The sequence below is a fragment of the Mastacembelus armatus genome, chromosome 8, assembly GCF_900324485.2.
Source record: "Mastacembelus armatus chromosome 8, fMasArm1.2, whole genome shotgun sequence".
Classification (NCBI taxonomy): Eukaryota; Metazoa; Chordata; class Actinopteri; order Synbranchiformes; family Mastacembelidae; genus Mastacembelus; species Mastacembelus armatus.
In genome coordinates, this window is record NC_046640.1 from 15,875,489 (window position 1) to 15,898,820 (window position 23,332).

General features: G+C 38.5%; 2 protein-coding genes across 4 annotated transcripts in view; both read left to right on the forward strand.

Annotated features, from left to right (window-relative positions):
* The first annotated feature begins 1,957 nt into the window (after positions 1-1,957).
* On the forward strand, positions 1,958-14,794 carry LOC113141532 (nuclear GTPase SLIP-GC-like). Of its 2 annotated transcripts, XM_026326008.1 has the most exons (21): positions 1,958-2,095; positions 3,606-3,684; positions 4,215-4,327; positions 4,559-4,598; positions 4,750-4,827; positions 5,141-5,234; positions 5,989-6,205; positions 6,335-6,556; positions 7,370-7,576; positions 7,710-7,885; positions 9,184-9,277; positions 9,363-9,450; positions 9,553-9,683; positions 10,035-10,208; positions 10,304-10,458; positions 12,675-12,792; positions 12,948-13,056; positions 13,166-13,299; positions 13,551-13,632; positions 13,729-13,798; positions 14,028-14,169. In XM_026326008.1, the coding sequence occupies exons 2-20, from the start codon at positions 3,618-3,620 to the stop codon at positions 13,794-13,796; spliced, it is 2,367 nt and encodes a 788-aa protein (XP_026181793.1). In that variant the 5' UTR covers positions 1,958-2,095; positions 3,606-3,617; the 3' UTR covers positions 13,797-13,798; positions 14,028-14,169. The 2 variants fall into 2 exon arrangements, with proteins under 2 accessions (XP_026181793.1, XP_026181792.1); XM_026326007.1 differs by lacking the exon at positions 13,729-13,798 and having other exon boundaries at positions 14,028-14,794.
* A 2,109-nt stretch (positions 14,795-16,903) lies between these two features.
* LOC113141530 (nuclear GTPase SLIP-GC-like) overlaps positions 16,904-23,332 on the forward strand; it is a 69,485-nt gene continuing 63,056 nt past the window's right edge. Inside the window, exons 1-6 of one of the 2 annotated variants that reach the window (XM_026326004.1) lie at positions 16,908-17,035; positions 19,595-19,676; positions 20,762-20,874; positions 21,045-21,077; positions 22,798-22,831; positions 22,996-23,073. In XM_026326004.1, the coding sequence (XP_026181789.1) occupies positions 19,610-19,676; positions 20,762-20,874; positions 21,045-21,077; positions 22,798-22,831; positions 22,996-23,073 (325 nt within the window). In that variant the 5' untranslated portion in view covers positions 16,908-17,035; positions 19,595-19,609. Of the gene's footprint in view, positions 17,036-19,594; positions 19,677-20,761; positions 20,875-21,044; positions 21,078-22,797; positions 22,832-22,995; positions 23,074-23,332 lie in introns of both variants that reach the window. The other variant, XM_026326003.2, reaches the window with a different exon arrangement.

Sequence of the window (23,332 nt, forward strand, 5' to 3'; positions counted from 1 at the left end):
TATATTTTATGAGTTAATTGTTTCAGATTACATTACATTCAGAGGTCTGATAAGGGAATCCCTATGAAAATGGTTGTGCAAGGTTTGCTGTGTTTTATTTGTCTTGGTTATTTTTTAACATTTACTTGCCTTTAGCTGTGAGTAGAGGAAAATTATAATATCTATCTATCTATATACACACACACACACGAGGTAAAAGATTTGTACAGGACCCAAGTGCAGGCAACAAACGTGTTTCATTAAGTCTCAGACAGGAACGGGTACCGGTAACTCATAATCTCCAGGATGATAACGTGGGAAACTCAGCTACTCAGCTAACACAGCAAACACACTAACTCCATCTAACTCAGACCACAAACTAAATTCAATACTCTGGCATGGAGCAGGACAGGTATATAAACAAGGGGAACAACTTCTGCTGGTCTATAAAGGTCATTATAGATAAAATATTGTTAAAATGAATGAAGAATAAAAACATATAAATGATGAAATAACACCAATGTTTGAAGGTTATTCATAGACTTTAGTTCAGCAGTTAACACCATCATTCCTCCATATCTGATTGGAAAACTGACCCTGGCCGGCCTGAATGGGTCCCTCTGCATCTAGATCCTACCTGAGAGACCTTGGTCAGGGCACTGGAGCCCCACAACGTTTGGTGCTCAGTCCACTGCTGTTTACACACTTACTCTTTACACACCGACTGTGTTGCAATGCCCAGCTCAAACCACATTATCAGTACATAGTGATCACTTTCTGCTTAACATTGACGATTCCTCTGCGGAGATTATGAAGAATGCCAAATTCCTTGGTCTTCACCTGGTCCTTCAACATCAACTGCACTGTAAAGGAAGCTCAGCAATGGCTTTAATTCCTGAGGAAGCTGGGGAAAGCTGATCTCCTTCCACCCATCCTCACCACATTTTACAGAGCAAGTATTTAAAGTTGTTCACTCCAGTCCCATCCTGCTAAAAGAACTGAAGGAGTCAGGCCCTTGACCTGTCCAGGGTGTACACCTGCCCGCTGTTTTTTCACTTTATATATTCTAGTAGGGTATTGTGTTGTCTTATTGTTCTGGTGCTTGATGTCTCGTGGGAACATTGATTAATTTCACTGTGTACTATACTGTATGTAACTGAGATGACAGTAATAATCACATAATGTGACTTGCTCTATATGAACATTGGCCTTGGGCAAACAGAGCAGGACCTAGAGGTGGAGCCTATGTAAAAGAGCTCAAAACAGGTTTGTACTTTAAAGAGGAACAAACTCATTGTAACTACAGTAACTTTACTACATTAACAACAAAGCATATTGCTGATACACTAAATTAAAGAGTAAGATAATATCTAGAGGTCTGTAAAGCTTGTTTGTTTTTTAATGAGAACCCATTTAATATCATTATTATATCCTGTAGGATGAATATTTTTGATAATTTATGGCTGTACTTTTAAATTTTTAATGTATTTTTACATTGTGCTGGTATTTTTTCCTAAGGGTATGAATACTTTCACCTCTGCCTTTTAAACACCACTAGCACAACAGACACATCATGACAACTAAAGAATAAGGTTAAGGATATGTTAAAACCCACAACAGATTTTAATATGGTATTTAGGCAAATAAGGTTTTTTATTACTGTAATTAACTCTGGTAAACTGAATTTTCTAGTTAAGAACATTTCAAGTCTTTGTGAGAGATTTCCCTCCCGTCTTGACTCCTTTAGGTGCTCACAGTCTTCTTACGCACAGAGCAGTCCACACTGTTTTCATCTCTTGAAATAAGTCTACACAGCTCCTCTTCCTCTCTGCCATTATGTCGCTGCCATGCTTTCACTCAGTGAGCTCCTTTATGGTACATGCGAGATGTAAAGGGAGCAGTGGTGTTTGCACAGACATGCACAGTCTTTGATGAAACAGAGACAACACCCTGAATGTAAAACTGAAAGTAAAAGATCGAGCCTGGCACACTACTATCGATCCAATACCGATATCACCGTTGGTATCAATATAAAGATTGATCCGCCCACACCAGAACAAAGAACCTCTGCCCAGGACACACCGTTACTTTGCTCCTCTCTCCTTATTTTCTACAGGTATGACAGAAACTAATTTTTCTAACATTAACTGGGTTGTGAGTCGACTGTCAATGTTTTGTTAGCGTTTGTAATAAGTTGGAGAAAGTTGGAGAAAGTTGTGTAACACTGTAAATTTGGGAGTGGTTGCTCAGTAAATGTAACTTTAGACAGCAGAACCAACCCGGTTAAGTCTGTGGAGCTTCTCAGTCGTCCAGGTGAAGCTATCTAGTTCATCTAAGGAGCTTAGTTCGGGCAGGGGTGGAGTGAAACCAACCTGAAGGATAAATTGGAGTTTCTATACCAGCTTTTTCTTAGACTGATGAAGTTACTCAGATGAGTAGTGAAACCCTTCGACCTAAAATCTAGAAGTCCAGTCGCCATGACTCAACCTCTAGACAACCAGGTTAAGAAAAGCAGTTTTTAAGTGGTTGTGATTGTAAATATAGTCCTGTAACATGTGAGTTTAGAGTGTTAACCAGCCAGTCACAACTTGGGTGGTAGGAGAAAGAGGCGCCAGATTGTATCAGTGTGTGTGTGTGCGCGCGTGTGTGTGGCAATTCTATAGGAGTGGTACCTGAGTGTCACATACAGTTGTGGTGTTAGTACATTTTCCTAAATGATATGCACACTTTCTTTTCTGTCTTGTTGCTAGGTGTGTCTGTAACTAGGTGTGTCTGTTGCTAGGTGACCACACATTAGAATCAAATGTCACCTATAGTGAACAGGAAATTTGCTCCTGCACCACCTGTGTTTGCATTTTATTTTGCATTTCACCATCCACAGTTCAGTCTGTGGTGCACATGTAGAACTTCAACAAAGACTCATTTTAACAACTCATTTTTATGAACAGTTACAAAAATGTAAACACATATTGATGAGTCTTTTTGGTCATTCTGGTATTTTTTAAATGCTATATGAAACATTTTGTTAAAATGTTTTTACAGTAGTAGAAAGCAGTTTAATTTATTATGTTTACACCACCGTGTACTTTACTTTCATTTTGGGATATTGGATTACTAAGCAGTTTTAGTACTATAGAGCTACTGTACATCTGTAACTATGTACAAATGTACAACCCATATAAATTAGTAGTTATAATTTATATTATTCATAAGCTTCTATTCTTGGTGAACCTCATCTTTGAGCAGAGAAAAGAGGAGGTTGCTGAGAGGTGGAGATACCTGGACCCCGGAGGGAACATTGTTTCATTTCACTGTGTACTGCACCAACTGCATGTAACTTAAATGACAGTAATAACCACAGATTGGTGTGACTTGGTCTGATGGTCTGAACCTCCTCTATGGGCAAACAAGAGAGCCCAGTATAAAATAAAGAGCTCAAAATGTCAAGCACCTGAAGAGTTTGTGCTTCGAAGAGAACCAGACAAATTGTAAATACACTAACTTTATTATACTAACAACTAAATATATTGTTGATTCGCTAAACAAAATACAAGAATTTAATTATCATTTATCATAACTGCCTCATAAATGTTGTTTATTGATTACATTGATTATTTGCCTTCCAGTTGCTGTTGGACATGGATGAGTTTGTTCGTAGCAAGTTAACTGAATGGGGCCTCAGCCAGTGGATAGAAAAATTTAAAGGTAAAGCATTACTGTTCTTCATTGGTGTACATAGGTGATATACAGTATTTATGTTCCCTAACAACACTGAAATACTTCAACATGTGAAAGTATATATCTACAGTTTGCAGTAGAATGCTAACATATACTTTGCAATTTACACAGACTTTTGAAAGAGTGTCTGTGTTCACAATGTATAAAGTCATTTTAAATTGTGTAAATCAGAGGTAGCCAACCTGCCCTGCTTGTTTTCCAACTATTCCTGCCCTTAGAGCTTCTGATTGGCTGAACACACCTGATACAGGTTTTCAGTAGTGGGTTAGAAAATGTGTTAGTTAGATTAGTTAAAAAACAAGTAGGGCAGGGCTGTCTAGTCCCAGGGTTGGCTACCCGTGGCAAACAGGGACATATTAACTTTATAGTAACAGTAATTAAATAGGATATAGTGCTATTAAAATATAATCTTTGCACAGGTGGCATTGAAATTATGAGTGACAAGCAGTGAACAGTTGAAATACAATAAATATGGACTGAATCTGTTTTAATTGCAGAAGAAGAAATTGGCAAGAAAAGTCTGTACTGTCTCCGTGATCAAGAAATCAATGAACTTATCCCAAGACTAGGGCCACGAGCAATATTCAAGGAGAAACTTACGGCATTAAAGGTAATGTTCTGCTCAATAAAGATGCTTTCACGGGGACAGGAGCTTGAACATTGATGTCAAAATGTTTGTAACAATTTTCTTTTCTTACAAGAGAAAACAGTTGATTTTTCTACTCACATAAGTTAAATGAAGTTGCATAAATATTTAATATAAGTAATTGTAATAAGAAATATGTATTTTAAATGTTTGGTCAAGTTTTATAAAACCTTACAAATAATTACTCTGTGTCAGAAGGATCAGGAAGAAGCAGCAGAGGGAACAAGTGATAAGGGTGATTCTTTTTTTATTTTCATTACATTAATGTTTTTAAGACAATAATTTTGCTTTGAGAAAACAATTACATTGAGTGTATTAAGTTGAAATCTGAGATGCACATGTAACTACTATCCTTTTGTTTCTTATTTCCATAATAAAACAACAAGGAAAGAGAAAGATGGATCCTCCGGACATGTCCAGCAAATGTCAGTCACCACCAAGTAAACAACGCCGATTACATTCAGGTATTTATGTTTCTTTCTAAACTATTGCAAATAAGCCTGTTACAGGTCTAATTTTATTTTATTTACTTTGTTGGCTATAGACTGGCTGGTCTTTGTTAACAGTTTCAGAACACCTCAGTACAGTAGACATACATGTCTGTAATAGTACAGTAAACTCTAGGGATCCATAGCAGCAATATGAATGACTTGAAAGAGAAAATACCTGAGAGGTTTTAAATTCTTTTCATTATTTTTTGTATATCACAACACCTCATTATGCATTAACTCGATACAGTGGTTCATGATTCCTGCTGAATAGTTTTTCTTCTAACAGAAAAAATCCTACTGTCTCGTATGAAACACATTATGGATAGCATCAGTCACAGGCTGCCTAAAGAAAATGCCACAAGGCTCAATGAATTCCTGAAGTAAGTGTGAAGTTTTCCATATTCCTTATTCTTTGTTGTATCTGCCTGATTCTGTTCCTGACCAGGGGCTGGTTTCACTAAAAAACCTTAGACTGGTCTGTGTTGTTGAGCCAGTCCTAATTTGGTTAAATGAGCCCATTTCACAAAAATACATACTGACTTATTTGAAGCCAACAAAATTATCCAACCTAATTCTGGGCGAATGCAGAGAAAAGAGCCAGTGGGAGAATAAAGCAGACAGTGAGATGCAGTCAAAATATATTTTTAAACTAATCTAAATGTAAAATCAACTATACTATAAATGTGACAATATCTGTAAAGTCCACAGAGGCTGTGCTGCTCACTGTCCAATAACAACATGTATCTAACATTCTAAATGCTGAATGTTCATAAGTGTTGCCTGTTGTTGCCATGGAGATACAGCCTATCAGAGGCAGAAAACAGTCATGAATTTAAAATACTGAGAAGAAAACCTAAAGTCATTGGTGCTGAAATCAAACAGATCCAGATTTTAGTGAACTGATTTAATCTATAGATTTGTATTTGTATTTTCAGGTTCTCAGAACTGCTCTTTCCTGTTGTTAACAGCTTTGTGACAGAAATTTAAGCTTCATGACTGAATGTTCCTTTGTTTCCAAAATGCATCTTGCTCTATTAGTGGTCTCTTATATCTGTAGACATTTAAAATTTTGTTAATTTAAAAAGATTAATTAGTGTTATGTGTTAACCCACATTTAAACTCTTTGTGCAACAGGATTAAAATCAGTGAGTTGGAGACAGACAAGAGGGAGCTGGTTGGTGTCTTTGGTAAAACTGGGGCTGGAAAGAGCTCTCTGATAAATGCCATCATTGGAGAGAAGAAGCTTTTGCCCTCTGGAAGTGTCGGTGCATGTACCTCAGTCATGATTAAAGTAGAGGCTAATGTGCACAGCTCAAAGTATGAGGCAGAGATTGAGTTCATGACAAGAGAGGTAAAATGAGCTAAATATGTTTATGATGACTTGACGCTGGTTGAAAAGTTATGATGTAGCTGCAGAAATACAGTTGCTGGTGTACTCTACATCTTACTGAGTTAAACTTTTCTCCTTTTTGATTTTCAGGAGTGGAAAGATGAGTTATGGTCCATGATTCAATATATTGGGGATAATACAGATCAGGAAAGGGACAAAGATGAAGATTATCATGAGATTGTGGAAAAGCTGTCAGCTTTGTATGGAGAAGAGTGGGAAAACAAATCCACAGAAAACTTGATGGACAACAAATATTTCAGGGAAATTCCAGAGTTTCTCATTCCCAAGAAGAAGATTTTGACATGTGAAACAGTAAGTAACTTTTTTAAAAGCTTACATGTGATTTCATAGCATTACGTGTTGTTACGGATCCTTTTTAAATGAGCGTCAATACTAACACCAAACAGCTTATCTTACTGGCTATAACTCACTTTGTTAGTGTGTTGTAGATGTTTCATACTGAATCAACTGAGTTGATTGTCTTTGGTGCCCAGTTTGAATGATATATAATTATGACATTTGGTGTTGGACTCATGTATGTTTCAGTTTGTTCATACTAAATCAGTTACAGTGTCAGAACATGTCAGAAGAGGATCTGTAAATTAAAGATGATAAAATAAACATACTTACATTTATTCTCTGCACTGATAACCAGTTGGTCTGATGACTGAACAATTCTACCACCTTCTCCCTGTGACTAGGACTGAATTCTATATTTCTTACAGTAAATGTTTTTTCTATATCTTTTCAAGAATATTGGAGTCTGCAGACTGTCTCAGGTCAACACAATAAAGGAAGAACCACATTATGCTACTATTATACATGTATCCTGTATGTTATAATGTCTTGCATAATCCCAGACACTGTCAGGTTTTAATCTAATCTTCAAATGTAATTTTCACTATTGTCCAATATAAACTTGTGTCTCCACTTTGGGTGCACAGTTCACTATTTATTGATATAATTGTAACATTTGATGCTCCTTTACATTTCACTGTTTCAATTGGTTTTCTTTTAATTGAATATTCTTTTAGATCATTTATACAAACTGACATTAACTTTGAATGCTCATATAAATAAAACATTTTTTTCAACGCCTCATGTTCACTTTATTTTTTATTGCAGGCTGAAGAGCTGTCTGCAAAATGTGTCAAATACATAAGAGGTGACTCCAAAGACGGAGCAGACAAAAACATTAAGAGGTGGTATTGGCCACTAGTGAAGTGTGTGACTGTCAGGGTGCCTCAGAATGATCTTCTCCAGCATGTCACACTTGTGGACCTTCCTGGAAATGGGGACCGTAACAAGAGCAGAGACAAGATGTGGAAAGAGGTAATTCATTCACATGCATGGCTCTGTTTGTTGTGTATTATAGTTGTATTGTTGTCTGGAAACTAACACAATGTTATTTACAAACCACTGATAATTATTAACCCATTAGTAACTTGCTGATATGTTCAATTAGCTTGTTGGAAGTTGCTCTACAGTGTGGATTGTGACAGAAACTAATCGAGCAGCATCAGAGAAAGAAGCCTGGGACATCCTGGAAAATGCCAGCAGCCTCATGGGAAATGGTGGCGAGTGTCAGCGCATTCACTTTATCTGCACCAAGACTGATGTTATTGATGATCTGGATGATCAGTAAGTATTTGAAGATGTCAAAGGTACATAGTAAAGATCTAGATAAGACACTGACACAACCCACCTACAATTCATTAAAACTGCATAAGTTGCCTGCAAATTATCCAATTTCTAGACAACACTGACCACAACTCTTCCTATAATTTCATGGAAAATGTCATATGCAGATGTAAATTCATGGGTTGTGTCAGTGTCTTATTTAGATATTTACTATGTACATTTTACATCTTCTTGATAAACTGTACAAATATACTCGTTTGGTGCTAGAACTGGTGCTGATTTAAATGCAAAGGGCCTAGAAATCATTAAAACTGCAAAACTTGCCTGCTTACAGGCAATTACATACTTACATTACTTGCATTTTGAGGTTTTCTTCTGGCAACACAATTGTTTCCTTGAAATGATAGAAAGGATTTCCTATGCAGGTATAAACTCGTTGGGAAGGTCTTGGAAAGCCTGGAGTAGTGTAACCAATATAATTTTGTAATTTGGTGTTATTGTGGCTAAAATAATCTGCTATTCAGTTGGTACATTTACTTTAATTTTTAGTTTTAGTTTGTTGCATTAGATGTTTATCAGACACTTCCACAGTTGCCACTGTGTAATGGATAAACACATTGATATCCAAAACTTGTGCTATAAATGAAACTTAAAGTTTCTAAACAAATATAATCAGTGACTAAAGTTAATGGGACAAAGAATTTGTTTCAAAGAAATTCCTCAATAACTGCTTATACTGTCAACTCAGCAGAAAAGAGTCATATGTGTCACTAGCTGGAGTTATTTTCTTATGTTGCAGTGTGAAGTAGAGGCGAAGGCCCCAAATACAGGATGAAGATAAACTTTATTTCTCCTGGGATTACCAGGGCTCAGAAACAAATACAAAATTCCCTGTCCAAGAATAAAATGGCACTCTGGTGAAGACAGGCAGGCAAAACATAAAAATTCACCACAGGTCATCAAGTAATGCTCCCACAAAGGAAAGCAGGATGCATATAAAGGGAGCGAGAACAAAAGGCAGATTGCAAACAGGTGCAAGGTTGAAGAACATAAAGCTGCTGGGGACCAGTGCAGGGAAAAGAGGGACTGAACACAGCAGGAAGTCCCAAAAGGAAATCATGACATTTCTGACATCACAAATCTATAAAATAAACTATTACTAAAGGAACTATTTTCATTATGGATTTCATAAATAATTATTTGGCTTTCATTATAAGACTGGAAAAGGTGTTAAATTTCAGGTTTCAGTGCTGCAAATGTTGTATGAGGTGCCACTTAATACAAATCTTTTCTTGTAGGTCAGCAGCTGATGTTCCTGTTCGCATACTTAGAAGAAACATGCAAGTCAAGGAAGAAATGATCAAAGAATTCAACAAACTGAACACGGTTAAGGTGAGTTATAAGGAATAACAGGAAATGTAACACAAAGACTGTGTAACTGTAAGTCTTACCTTAACACTGACTCTTTTTTGTCCAGAAACAATTCAGTGATGAATGTTTCAAAGTGTTCACAGTGAGCTCCTATGAGTTTCTGAAAAAAAAATGTCTAGAGCCAGATGACACTGGTAGGTGAAGTCTCCATAACAGAAAGTATCTACCCCAAATACATAATTAGTTTTTTGTTTACTTTAACAGTCATTTAACAACAGTGACTAATTTTTTTACAGAAATACCCAAACTTCTGAATTTTCTGCAAAATCTCAATGACTGTCACTCAGAGACATTAAACTATGTGTCTGGAGCTCATGGGATTCTCTCTTTGATGCAGGGGACTAAAACTATGCCATGTCAACTGGTGGTAAGATTAAGTCTTAACACCATTTTCACTGTCATCAATTGTTATAATATTCTCAGAAAAATACACTTAAATAAAAACTATTTATGTGAAGCAGGTAAGTTAAAATTCCAGTGTAATAGTGAAATGGTCCTCAGTTAATTATTATCATTGCATAAATTATTATTTCCATGATTTAGTTTACCTCAAAGAGGCAGTATAGCCACATTTATTAGAGGGTGGTCTCCTTATATCCAAACATCATAACAAAATTTTGGAAAATAACAAACACTGAAATGAAAGAAGCTCCAACAGCTATTATTGACTATGTAGTTTCACTGCCATAAATACTAAATGTGTTGTTTTTGATTCCAGGCTGACAAAAAAGCAGCTGTGTGCAGACACCTTGAAGAAGAAATAAGGAATGAACTTGATGAAGTGAGAAAATCCATGGAAGAGGCTAATAAGACTTTTGAAAAATGCCTCACTGAAGGGGTTAAAAAATCAAAAAGTTCATGTGAAGAAGTCTTGGGTTCCATCATACATCCTGTATGTATTTATATTTATCTAATTGATTAAAGCAGCTGATTTTGCACTTTGGATGGGTATGTATTTCAAAATGTTGTTTTTCTGTTTTGTCTCAGAGAAAACCCGGTCGGGGTTTTCACAGGACATTGAAGTGTATAGTTGAGAACAATGGAATCCATAAAAAAAAAAAAGGGAAACCAACTAACCTCAATGCAAAGTTATCATCACCATTGACTGACAGCATTGATGAGGAATTCAGGAAGACCTTCCCGTAAGAAATTGCTTAATTATACATAAAACACAGTGTTGGCTCATTTTCAAAACAGTTGATAATATGTCTACATTTTACTGTATAACTTCACATATAATATAAAAAAATTTCCCGTCTCAACCCTATGGGTGGTGTGTGTGTCTTCCTCAATCTCGGGTCCTCTACCAGAGGCCTGGGAGTTTGAGGGTCCTTCACAGTATCTTAGCTGTTTCTAGCACTGTGCTCTTCTGGACTGAGATCTCTGATGTTGTTCCTGGGATCTGTTGGAGCTACTCTCCCAGTTTGGGGGTCACAGCCCCGAGGGTGCCGATTACCACGGGGACCACTGTTGCCTTCACCTTCCACATCCTTTCTAACTCTTCTTTAAGCCCTTGTTATTTCTCCAGCTTCTCATGTTCCTTCTTTCTGATGTTGCTGTCACTTGGGATCGCTACATCTACCACTACGGCTTTCTTCTGTTGTTTGTCCACCACTACTATGTCCGGTTGGTTAGCCATCACCTGTTTGTCGGTCTGTATCTGGAAGTCCCACAGGATCTTAGCTCGGTCATTCTCCCTCACCTTTGGAGGCGTGTCCCATTTTGACCTTGGGACCTCCAACCCATACTCGGCACAGATGTTCCTGTACACTATGCCGGCCACTTGGTTATGGCGTTCCATGTACGCTCTGCCTGCTAGCATCTTACCACCTGCTGTTATGTGCTGGATTGTCTCAGGGGCATCTTTGCACAGCCTGCACCTGGGGTCCTGCCTGGTGTGGTAGACCCCGGCCTCTATCGATCTTGTGCTCAGGGCCTGTTCTTGTGCCGCTACGATCAGTGCCTCTGTGCTGTCTTTCAGTCCAGCCTTTTCTAGCCACTGGTAGGATTTTTCAATATCAGCCACTTCTTCTGGTTGTTGGTGGTACTTCTTGTATCTGTCGGTGGTACATGCCGTGCAGGGGTTTGTCCTGCCATGATGGTTCTTGCTCTTCTTCCTCTGCATCGAGCTTCTGTTGCCTGAGATATTCACTAAGTATTCCATTGCTCAGGGCCACCTTCCTGATGTACTCATGGATCTTTACTGTTTCATTTCGGATGATTTTCGATGCTCACCAGTCCTCAGCTTCCTTCCTTCCTCTTAGTGTACAGTCTCAGGATGCTAGATTTGGGGTGAAACCCTCAATGCATTGTGAGTAGCTTCCTTGTCTTGACATCAGTGGCCTCCATCTCCTCTTTTGGCCAGTTAATTTTGCCAGCAGGGTATCTGATGACCAGCAGAGCGTTGATAGCTTGGACCTTGTGTCAAGTGATGGACAAGTGTCCAGGATGGACAACACTTGGACAAGTGATGGCTTCTTAGAACTAGCCTTACTTTCTGTAGGTATTTGGCTGTGGCTGCTTTCCTTGTGGCTTCTTCTTGGTTCCCATGTCCCTGTAGGATTCCAAGGTACTTGTAGCTGCCCTCAACATCCGCTATGCTGCCTTCTGGCAGTTCAGTGACTTCAGTCCTGACTTCCTGTTATGTCGCACTTGATGGAGATTTGTGCAATCAGCCACTAGGGTTATTTTCCACAGTCCTGTTGAGTTCCTTATGAAGGTTCGTAGAGTCCTACTATGTTGTATACTGTAGCTCCAAGCATTTCTGGATTCATGTGTAAGGCTTTCTTGCAGTTAATCCAGGCGGTGCACAGGTTGGTCTGTCTGGTCTTACAGTCTCGAGTGACTGCTTTACTCATTTTAGCCATGAGAGGCAGGTTATCAGGCGGTAGTTGGATGTATTGCTCCCTTTTTGGTGTCCTTCAGGATCAGGACTGTCTTGCCTTCAATTAGCCATTCAGGGTGAGTTCCATGTAACCCCTCTCCCTGGGGTTACTCATGTAGTAGCATTCCAACAGTTCTCTATTCTCAGCCCTCGAGAATAAATGTCATGTTCCAGTGGCCCATTTCTCATCAGGTTTCCCTGGTTCCCTAGCACCTGACGCGGACCTTGTTGACAGGCGACGTCCAAGCCAGTATGAGTCCTGTGTTTCTATCTTGCATTTGTAATGAGGTAGGCAAGTAGCGTTAAGGACCTTGCCTAAGGGCCCTCACTAGTAATGCCCTGGTCAGGAATCGACGCCCCGACTCTTTGATCGCGCGTGTGTGTGTGTGTGTGTGTGTGTGTGTGTGTGTGTGTGTGTGCGTGTGTGAGTATAGTGCCACCTTCATGAAACATTTCATTGTGTTAACATCACAGAAATGAAGGAAAATCTGGACCATACCATGGAGTCATCAATAAGTTTTCACTTGGTACAGAGGAGCTGATTCAGCAGAACAAAGATGTTGAACTGCAGCTGATGTTTCTCAAGACAGAGGTAAAAAATGAGAATAGAATCATCATTTAATATTCTCATATGCAGTATATGTGAAGAATATCAGTGCAAGAAGTGTTGACACTGAAAAGTGAAGCCTTATTTGTAATAACTTGATCTATGTAAAATGTTCATCAATACTTCATTTTCTCTCTAAGGAAGAAAAACTTAAGACAAAACTCAACAGAACCATCCGGCAGCGCAAGAAAATGATCTACAACAGTCTGACAGACACAATCGAAGAATCCATGGAGAAATGCTATAAAAGTACAAAAGAAGACCCTGACATATATACAAGCTGACACTATAATAATACACATTTATTATAATTGTACAGAAAATCTAAGTTTGACAACAATTTTCTGTTTTATTGTAGAAGCAGCAGATTTTAGAGGAGAGGGCACACTGAAACGCATGAGGGAAACTCTTATGAATCATGTACATGATGAAAAGTACAGGATGTTTGAGAGGGCTAAAGATGTTATGTTGCACCACCTGAATATGCTGAAGGTTTGTCACTTATCCAGGATCACAAGTCATCATTTACATCACTTTTTCATATTCAAGCGGATTATGTATCAGTATTCTGAAAGTCCTGAAGGCTATGTGCAGTTATGAATAAATAAAACACATTTATAGCCACTGATCATTTTATCAGCCCAGTCTGAGAAACCTTTTGTACACAAATTTTAACAATTAAAATCTATGATTCAGTAAATACAGAATGAAGAATAAATGATAAATATTCTAACGCTGTTTAGGAGGAAATCCTGCAAGAACTGAAAAAAACCTTGATGGAATCAATGGAGCTGTCACTCAGGACAGATGATTACTCAATCCCAGGTAAAGAGATCAAATCTAAATTAAAGCAGTTATGTGGATCATTAGGAAACTGTGTAAATTGTTATTTTAAACTATATGCTATTGTTTACATTTTAGATGTGTCAAGAGAACTAGAGATGGTGAAGACCCATTACCATGAACTGACAAACAGTCAAGATCAATAAATGTCAGTAACTGGGTAAAACCTGTTAAATGTCTATGTAATATATGTAAAGGCCTTTATTATAAGCTGAATGACAATTATTATCCAAACCAATCATTCAAACACATGATTTGCTGTTTCAGTGTGATTTTGTGTTCCTCATGTGTATAAGACAAATACTCAGTAATGGTTGATGTGACAGTCCTTCTGTTTGTCATCATGTTTGAATGTTTATCTCTGGTGGATGTTCCAGGTTGGCTGAGTAGAGAGAAACAGCAGGAATTACCCACTAAATGTCCCTGCAGGCCTGAGGCTGAGGATCTGATCTCAACTGTTTTTGTCAAGTTATTATCCCTGTTTGCTTTGACTGTTGTTTTGATGTTTTCTATGACTTTACTTTTTAGTAATTACTTACAGATTTTATGCCGTTGATTGATTATAGTCCAGAAACAGAGAGAATATGTGAGGAGAGAGGATGCAAAGGTCCCAAAACCAGGAACATTATGTTTTACATAGTACAGGTCTTAGCCACCAGGCCACTATGAGGCCTCAGAGGATTTGTGTTTTTAATCATTTTAAAAAATATTTTCTATTCATGTTTCTTGGTCTGTTTTCAGTGGGTTTTATGAATTTATTTTGGTTTGCCATCAGATAGACTGCAGTTTTGATGATTTTACTGATGGGTATATTAAAGCTTGCTAGATGATGAATTTTGAAGAATGTTGTTTAATTAATGTTGATGAGCAGAAAAATTAATTTTAGATGTTTTAAACTGTTTTACTACAAAGTAATGGCTTCTATGTTTGAATGAGGAAAAAAGTTTCTTTCCTATTCAGTTATTCTCTATATAATATTTTGTGTGTGTTTGTGTCTACAGTCAAAATGACATATGTTGTTTATGTAATATTTTGCTATAAACATTAATTCTTTCCTACTATATTACATTCAGAGGACTGATAAGGGAATCCCTCTGAAAATGTTTCTGCAAGGTTTGCTCTGTTTTTTATTTCCTGTTTATTTTTAACATTTACTTGCCTTTTGCTGTGAAATTTATGATAAATGTCAGTTTTGTCTTACTATCTGAAAAAAATATTGTACTGACTTGCATAAAATAAAAATATCTAATGAGACACAAAAAGAGAAATGTTTACTCGGAGTAGTTTTGGTTTAACCTGTTGAAATGTTTAGAAATGGAGGGAAATGAAACATCTGACAAGCTGAACAGTTCATTTCCAGAAATGATGTCCTGGTGAATGAGGACACTGGCAACAGACTTCAGACACTGATTTAAAACCACTTATAAGTTTTTATTCTTTGTGTTTTGTTTTATGGTGAAGCAGTCTCCCTCCAACCAGCCTGCAAACTTCTGTGACTACTTCAGTGTACAACTGATCTAAGGTGGACAATCTATTTACTCAAGTGATCTTTACATTTGAATTAATTATGGTTACGCTGTGAGTCTAGAGCCATGGTCATAGGTGGAGTTTAGCTGTGATGGGGCTTAAAAATGACTCTTCTTGGGTTCATTTAATCTACTTCTGTAATGTGTGTATGTGGCTTTGTGACCAAAACATGAAGGTCTTAAATAATGTGTTTGAATCTGCATGACAGGAAGTGGGTTTTAGAAAACACATTTACACATTAGGTACACAGAGGCAGGTCAGTGTCCTTTTCAGTGGGAAAAAAACAACATTATTTTAAAACAAACAAGCCGAACCAGAATAAAATCAATTAAATTAAAGATAAAACATTGTTAAAATGAACTAAAATACATAAAACAGGAATGAAAACACAAACGATTAGAAGCACAAATACAGACACATAGGCACAGAAAAGACGCCAGTGTTTGAAAATTATTCATAGACTAGTTCAGCACTGAACACCATCAATCCTCCATATATGATTGGATAACTCTGCTGACCATGTCCCTCTGCATCTGGACCCTGGACGTCCCAAATGGGAGACCTCAGTCACTCTGGATCCAGTAAAGCATCTCCAACACCACCACACTGGGCACTGGAGACCCACAAGGCTGTGTGCTCAGTCCACTGCTGTTGACACATTGACAACCGTGTAGCAATGTCCAACTTAAACCATATCAAGTTCACTGATGACATCAGCAAGAACAGACTCACAGCCTGTCTCTGAAAGTCAGTAAAACAGACAAAAAAAGAAATTCCTGTGAACTTGAAGAATGTGGAGTGACCATTCTGCTCAACAGTGATGATTCCTCTGTGGGGATTACAAAGAACACCAAATTCCTTGGTGTTTGCCAGGCAGAGAACCTCTCCTGGTCCCTTAACCTCACTGTAAAGAAAGCCCAGGTCTCTGGAGCCTCTGCAATCTGGAATCATAAATATTAAACATGTTTGAAAAGCTGCTTCTCAATCAGAAGCAGTAAAATAACTGCACTGACACATTGTATTTGAGGATTTTTTGGACAATTAGGTGCAACAATATTCAAATTGGGCCACGTCCTCATGATCACTACAGATTCTGTCCATCACTATTTACATAATTTACAATAACTTCAACCTGCAATTCATGAATGTTGTACACAGCAACATCAGACTGTGTATTTTACATAGAACTATGTCTGGTCTGCTCTCATGTTATCATGTTTACTTCCAGCTGTTTGCACTGTATTCATACAATAGTTTGTGTTGTTTTGTATGTTTTTCATTACCTGCTTTTTTTGCACGTTGTTTTATAATCTCTTTTTGTGTTTATGTACCACTTGGTACATTGTTTATTTCACTGTGTACCGCACAACTTTATAAGTCGATACAAAGCTACTACCCTGACATCAACCATAGACTTTCCATTAAGGTAATATCCCTTTAACGTCAATAGATGGTGCTGCAAGCTCATGCGCATGCGCAGCTCCGAATATGAAGCGTGTGATTGCGAAATTTGGTTTTGGTCCGATACCAAGAAAATACAGGACTAATGTTACCAATGATACCACTATTGATACTGATACAGGCTTATGTAGTTTCATGTAGGGGACAGCAGCATTGTGTCATATTTTCAGTGAATGCATAATCAAAATGCTAAATCTAAATAAATTATAATGACAACTCAGTGAGCAACATACTGAAGTAATACTGAAAGTAAAAGATCGAGCCTGGCACAGTACTATCGATCCAATAACGATATCAACGCTGGTATCAGTATAAAGATTGATCCGCCCACACCAGAACAAAGAACCTCTGCCCAGGACACACCGTTACTTTGCTCCTCTCTCCTTATTTTCTACAGGTATGACAGAAACTAATTTTTCTAACATTAACTGGGTTGTGAGTCGACTGTCAATGTTTTGTTGGTGTTTGTAATAAGTTGGAGAAAGTTGGAGAAAGTTGTGTAACACTAAATTTCGTTTTGGGAGTGTTTGCTGAGTAAATGTAACTTTAGTCAGCAGAACCAACCAACGGTTAAGAAAAGCAGTTTTTAAGTGGTTGTGATTGTAAATATAGTCCTGTAACATGTGAGTTTAGAGTGTTAACCAGCCAGTCACAACTTGGGTGGTAGAAGGTTTTATTGCCTGACTTCCGGTGTGTGTGTGTGTGTGTGTGTGTGTGTGTGCGCCAATTCTATAGTATCACCCATTTTATTAATGATATTCATACTTTCACTTCTGTCTTTAAACACCTCAAGGTGTGCCTGTTGGTAGGTGACCAAACTTTGTAAAGTGCAGTGAACAGGAAATGTAGTCCTGCAGCCCCTGTGTCTGCACAGTATCAGACTTTTAATGGTGCTCAGTCCCCGAAGAAAATGTGGTAGGGATGAGTCTGTAGCAAACGAGAAGAGCCGACTCCTGTCGAGAGGAGCCGACTCTCGTCGAGAAGAGCCGACTCCTGTCGAGAAGAGCCGACTTCTTGCTGTGGTTCTTTGTTCAGTTATTTATTTAAAGGTTTGATTAAAATGTTAAACTGTAGTCAACTGTATTTTTTTCATTTTAACAAAAATGCATAACAATAAGACTTTTATGAAAACACAGAATAAAAAATTCAGTATGGGACAATCAGTGGGATCAGTATTGATCGGTGTGGGGAGGTGGCCGGGTGCTGTAAACAAATAATGTGTGGGGCCAAAAACACCAAGTGCTTCGGGGAGAGGTGGCCCCCCTTCTCTGCAGACTGTCTGTCTTGTTCCGGGTGTGACTACATGTCTCTTGCTAGGTGTGTCTGTTGCTAGGTGACCACGCATTAGAATCACAAGCTTGTGACGTACAGTGAACAGGAAATTTGTTGCTGCACCACCTGTGTTTGCTTTTTATTTTTCATTTCAACATCCACAGCTCAGTCTGTGGTGCACATGTAGAACTTTAACTGTTATTTCAGTGAAAAGTCTTTTTAGTCATTCTGATATTTTCTTTAAATGCTATGTTAAATGCATTTTGTTTAATTTGTCTACAGCAGCAACACAGCAGTGGGCAGGTCAGGTATACACTGACAGAATCAGGGCAGTGACCCTTAAGGAACATAGGTTGCCCACCTTTGATCTGCAGCATAAAAAGTGACATCCAGGCAGATTAAACTGTGTCTGATGTTTTTCTCTGGCAGTTTTTATGGTCCAAAAGTGACAAATATTAATATTTATTAGTTTGGATATCCTGATGTGTGAGTGCACACTATACATCACTGATGTCTGTTGCCCTGGTGTCTGATATTTATCTTTGTGTATTTGTTGTATTTTTATTTGATGTATTTTACTTTAAATTGTATTGTAAAGTGAAATACTGAGAAGCTGTACTTAAAGGTTTTACAGTGTATTATAAAACAATTTATTACATTTTTTCAGAGACCAGGGCTTTAGTTAAGGAGAGAAAAAACAAAGCATTTGTCTGGAATAGATTTTTTAAATTGTAAGTTTAACCCACAGAAGCATGAAAGTTACAAGATTTATCAGTGTCTTAACTTTGGAAGTTAAACTGGAAAGACTTATTTTGTAGAGTCATATATCCATAGTATAAATTGCATCAATTCAATTCAATTTTATTTGTATAGCGCCAAATCACAATACAAATCATCTCAAGGCACTTTCCAAAAACTAAAACTAAAAACCCAACAATTCCCTTATGAGCAAGCACTTGGCGACAGTGGAGAGGAAAAACTCCCTTTAACGTAAGAAAAAACCTCCAGCAGAACCGGGCTCAGTTTGGGCGGCCATCTGCCTCGACCGGTTGGGGTGAGTGGATAGAACAGAGAGAAAAGAACAGCAACAAACAAATAGACACTAGAGGTTGGTGGGACCAGTAACTGCACATCAGTGATATACAGCTCCAGGACCAGGGACACCTGCAGAAGGTACAGAGAGAGAGAACAGAGAGAGGGAGAGAGCACAAGGTTAGTAAGATTCAATGGTGGAATATACATGAGGTGGGAGGAGAGAAGAGAGGGGAGGGGAAGGGAAGGGGGGGGGGGGGGGGGGGGGGGTTAGGGTAGGGGAGCTCAGTGCACCGATGGTCCTCGGGCAGTCTAGGCCTATAGCAGCATAACTAAGGGATGGTTCAGGGTTACCTGAAGCCAGCCCCAACTATACGCTTTGTCAAACAGGAAGGTTTTAAGTCTAGCCTTAAAAGTATAGAGTGTCTGCCACATGAACCCAGGCTGGGAGCTGGTTCCATAGGAGAGGAGCTTGATAACTAAAGGCTCTGCCTCCCATTCTGCTTTTGGAAACTCTGGGAACCACAAGTAGACCTGCACTCTGAGAGCGAAGTGCTCTATTGGGATAATATGGTACTATGGGGTCTTTAAGGTATGAAGGAGCTCATAAATGTTGATGACTGATGGAATTGATTATTTCTCTACCTTCCAGTTGCTGCTGTTGGACATGGATGAGTTTGTTCGTAGCAAGTTAACTGAATGGGGCCTCAGCCAGTGGATAGAAAAATTTGAAGGTAAATCGTTACCATTTTTCAGTGATGGGTGTCAGGGTTGGTACTGAGGGGGTTAGGAATCGGACCAAGGATTGCCCACTCTGTTACTCAAGGTTCAAACGAAGCTTTATTTTAGACAGAACTCAAGAAAGTCAAAACATGAACATAAAGAACTAAAGGGAAACAGGTACATAGGCCAAGGGTCAAGACAACACAAACCAAGGAGATGAGACAAGAGGGTCAAGGTCACACACCAAGGGGGGAACAAACACGGTCAAAGGCCTGGGCTCACACAGACCTAGGGGACACACCAGACTTACACAAGCAAACAAGGGTCGAAGGTCTGGGGTCACACACATCTTGGGGACGCACCAGGCTCCACAAACAAACTAGCACACAGGCTAAAGGGACAATGCAGAAGACACACGACAAGACTAAGACATGAACAAAGAGGACTAAACACGAACACCAGGGAGCTAAACAAGAAGACGAGACATTGTAAAACACATACAAAACAGAGGTAGATACTTAACTTAAACTTGGGGAGAACAAAAACCATGATCAAAATCTCAAAAAGGAAAAGGGCAAGGCAATTCTGGGCAATCGGTAATCAAAATATGTCTGGCAGGGATCGTGACAAAAGCATGTTGAGCAGATGATCTAGCAAAGAACTGTGACTGAACAAAGGTATAAGAAGGGAAGAACACAAACGAGGCATGGGTGCAAACAATCAACTAATTGGGTCAAAGTAGAGTGGAAAAAGACAAAACAAAACCATATCCTAAAGGAATCTACAAAATAAAAGCATAAAACAGGAACTCAGAACACGAATCCTGACAGGTGGGCACAGATAATACAGTAACAACAATGAGAAACTATGACAAAAAAGTGGTGAATAGTTGAAATACAACAAAATAAATCTTATATACTGTGTATATATTATACTCAGCTCATCATTGCTCTATTAGGTCTGTGAGCCTGGAATACTCCTGAAAATTAAATGAACAGCTATGACCACAGCTGTTTCACATATGAAATAAACTTCACTTTGAATTTAACATTTTTATTGCATGAGTAAGATTGAACTGAATCTGTTTTAATTGTAGATGAAGGCATTGACAAGGAAAGTCTTTACTGTCTCCGTGATCAAGAAATCAGTGAACTGATCCCAAAAGTGGGACCACGAGCAAAATTCAAGGAGAAACTTATGTCATTAAAGGTAATGTTGTGCTCAATAAAGATGCTCTTACAGGGACAGGAGCATAAACATTGATGTTAAAATCTTTGCAACAAATAATAAGACATTTATTATACTAATATTATGTTTTCAATGTCAATGTAAAATTTTAGAAAACCTTCCCCATTCAGAATAACTTTTATCTGTGTCAGCAGGAGCAGGAAGAACCAGCAGATTCTGCTCAGGTAAGGATTTCACAGACATGTAGTTTCTTTGTGTATATACAGTGGGTACGGAAAGTATTCAGACCCCTTTAAATTTTTCACTCTTTGTGTCATTGCAGCCATTTGCCAAAATAAAAAAGTTCATTTTATTTCTCATTAATGTACACTCAGCACCCCATCTTGACAGAAAAAACCAGAAATGTAGAAATTTTTGCAAATTTATTAAAAAAGAAAAACTGAAATATCACATGGTCATAAGTATTCAGACCCTTTGCAGTGACACTCATATTTAACTCACATGCTGTCCATTTCTTCTGATCCTCCTTGAGATGGTTCTGCTCTTTCATTGGAGTCCAGCTGTGTTTAATTAAACTGATTGGACTTGATTAGGAAAGGCACACACCTGTCTATATAAGACCTTACAGCTCACAGTGCATGTCAGAGCAAATGAGACTCATGAGGTTGAAGGAACTGCCCAAGGAGCTCAGAGACAGAATTGTGGCAAGGCACAGATCTGGCCAAGGTTACAAAAGAATTTCTGCAGCACTCAAGGTTCCTAAGAGCCCAGTGGCCTCCATAATCCTCAAATGGAAAAAGTTTGGGACGACCAGAACTCTTCCTAGACCTGGCCGTACAGCCAAACTGAGCGATCGTGGGAGAAAAGCCTTGGTGAGAGAGGTAAAGAAGAACCCAAAGATCACTGTGGCTGAGCTCCAGAGATGCAGTAGGGAGATGGGAGAAAGTTCCACAAAGTCAACTATCACTGCAGCCCTCCACCAGTCGGGGCTTTATGGCAGAGTGGCCCGACGGAAGCCTCTCCTCAGTGCAAGACACATGAAAGCCTGCATAGAGTTTGCCAAAAAACACATGAAGGACTCCCAGACTATGAGAAATAAGATTCTCTGGTCTGATGAGACCAAGATTGAACTTTTTGGCGTTAATTCTAAGCGGTATGTGTGGAGAAAACCAGGCACTGCTCATCACCTGCCCAATACAATCCCTACAGTGAAACATGGTGGTGGGAGCATCATGTTGTGGGGGTGTTTTTCAGCTGCAGGGACAGGACGACTGGTTGCAATTGAAGGAAAGATGAATGCGGCCAAGTACAGAGATATCCTGGAAGAAAACCTCTTCCAGAGTGCTCAGGACCTCAGACTGGGCCGAAGGTTCACCTTTCAACAGGACAATGACCCTAAGCACACAGCTAAAATAACAAAGGAGTGGCTTTGGAACAACTCTGTGACCGTTCTTGACTGGCCCAGCCAGAGCCCTGACCTAAACCCAATTGAGCATCTCTGGAGAGACATGAAAATGGCTGTCCACCAACGTTCACCATCCAACCTGACAGAACTGGAGAGGATCTGCAAGGAAGAATGGCAGAGGATCCCAAAATCCAGGTGTGAAAAACTTGTTGCATCATTCCCAAGAAGACTCATGGCTGTACTAGCTCAAAAGGGTGCTTCTACTCAATACTGAGCACAGGGTCTGAATACTTATGACTGTGATATTTCAGTTTTTCTTTTTTAATAAATTTGCAAAAATTTCTACATTTCTGTTTTTTTCTGTCAAGATGTGGTGCTGAGTGTACATTAATGAGAAATAAAATGAACTTTTTTGATTTTGGCAAATGGCTGCAATGACACAAGGAGTGAAAAATTTAAAGGGGTTTGAATACTTTCCGTACCCACTGTATAAATTGTGGACATACAGTATAAGTGGACATATTTATGTTCATCCTCAGGTTTTACCATCTACCAGCGCAATAAGTGCTAAGGGTGAGATACACAGTAACTTGAATTACATGTAGTGTTCATTGATGTTTTTAAGAGTAATTTTTGCTTTGGGAAAACAATTATATTTCGTGTACTGAGTTGCAAGATTGAGAGACATGCAGCTAATTTCCTTTTGATTTAATTTTTGATGTATAAAAAATAATAAGGAAAGAGAAAGGTGGATCATCAGGATGTGCCCAGCAAATGTCAGTCACCACCAAGTAAACGACAACAAATAAGCCCAGGTATTTATATTTCTTTCTAAACAATTGCAAACTACAACCAAACATATGTCCAAAGCGTATTCATAAAGAAATTTGTAACTGAATTTTACATGTCCACAGAAAATCTAATTAACTGGCTGATCGTTAAATGTTACAGTCAAAAGTAGACATGTCATACTGTATGTTATATGTCATAATAGTATAGTTTGAATCCATAGCAGCAATATGAATGTCTAAATTGGCTTTAAAAAGTTAAAATGCCTTAGTTTAATTTTCTTTT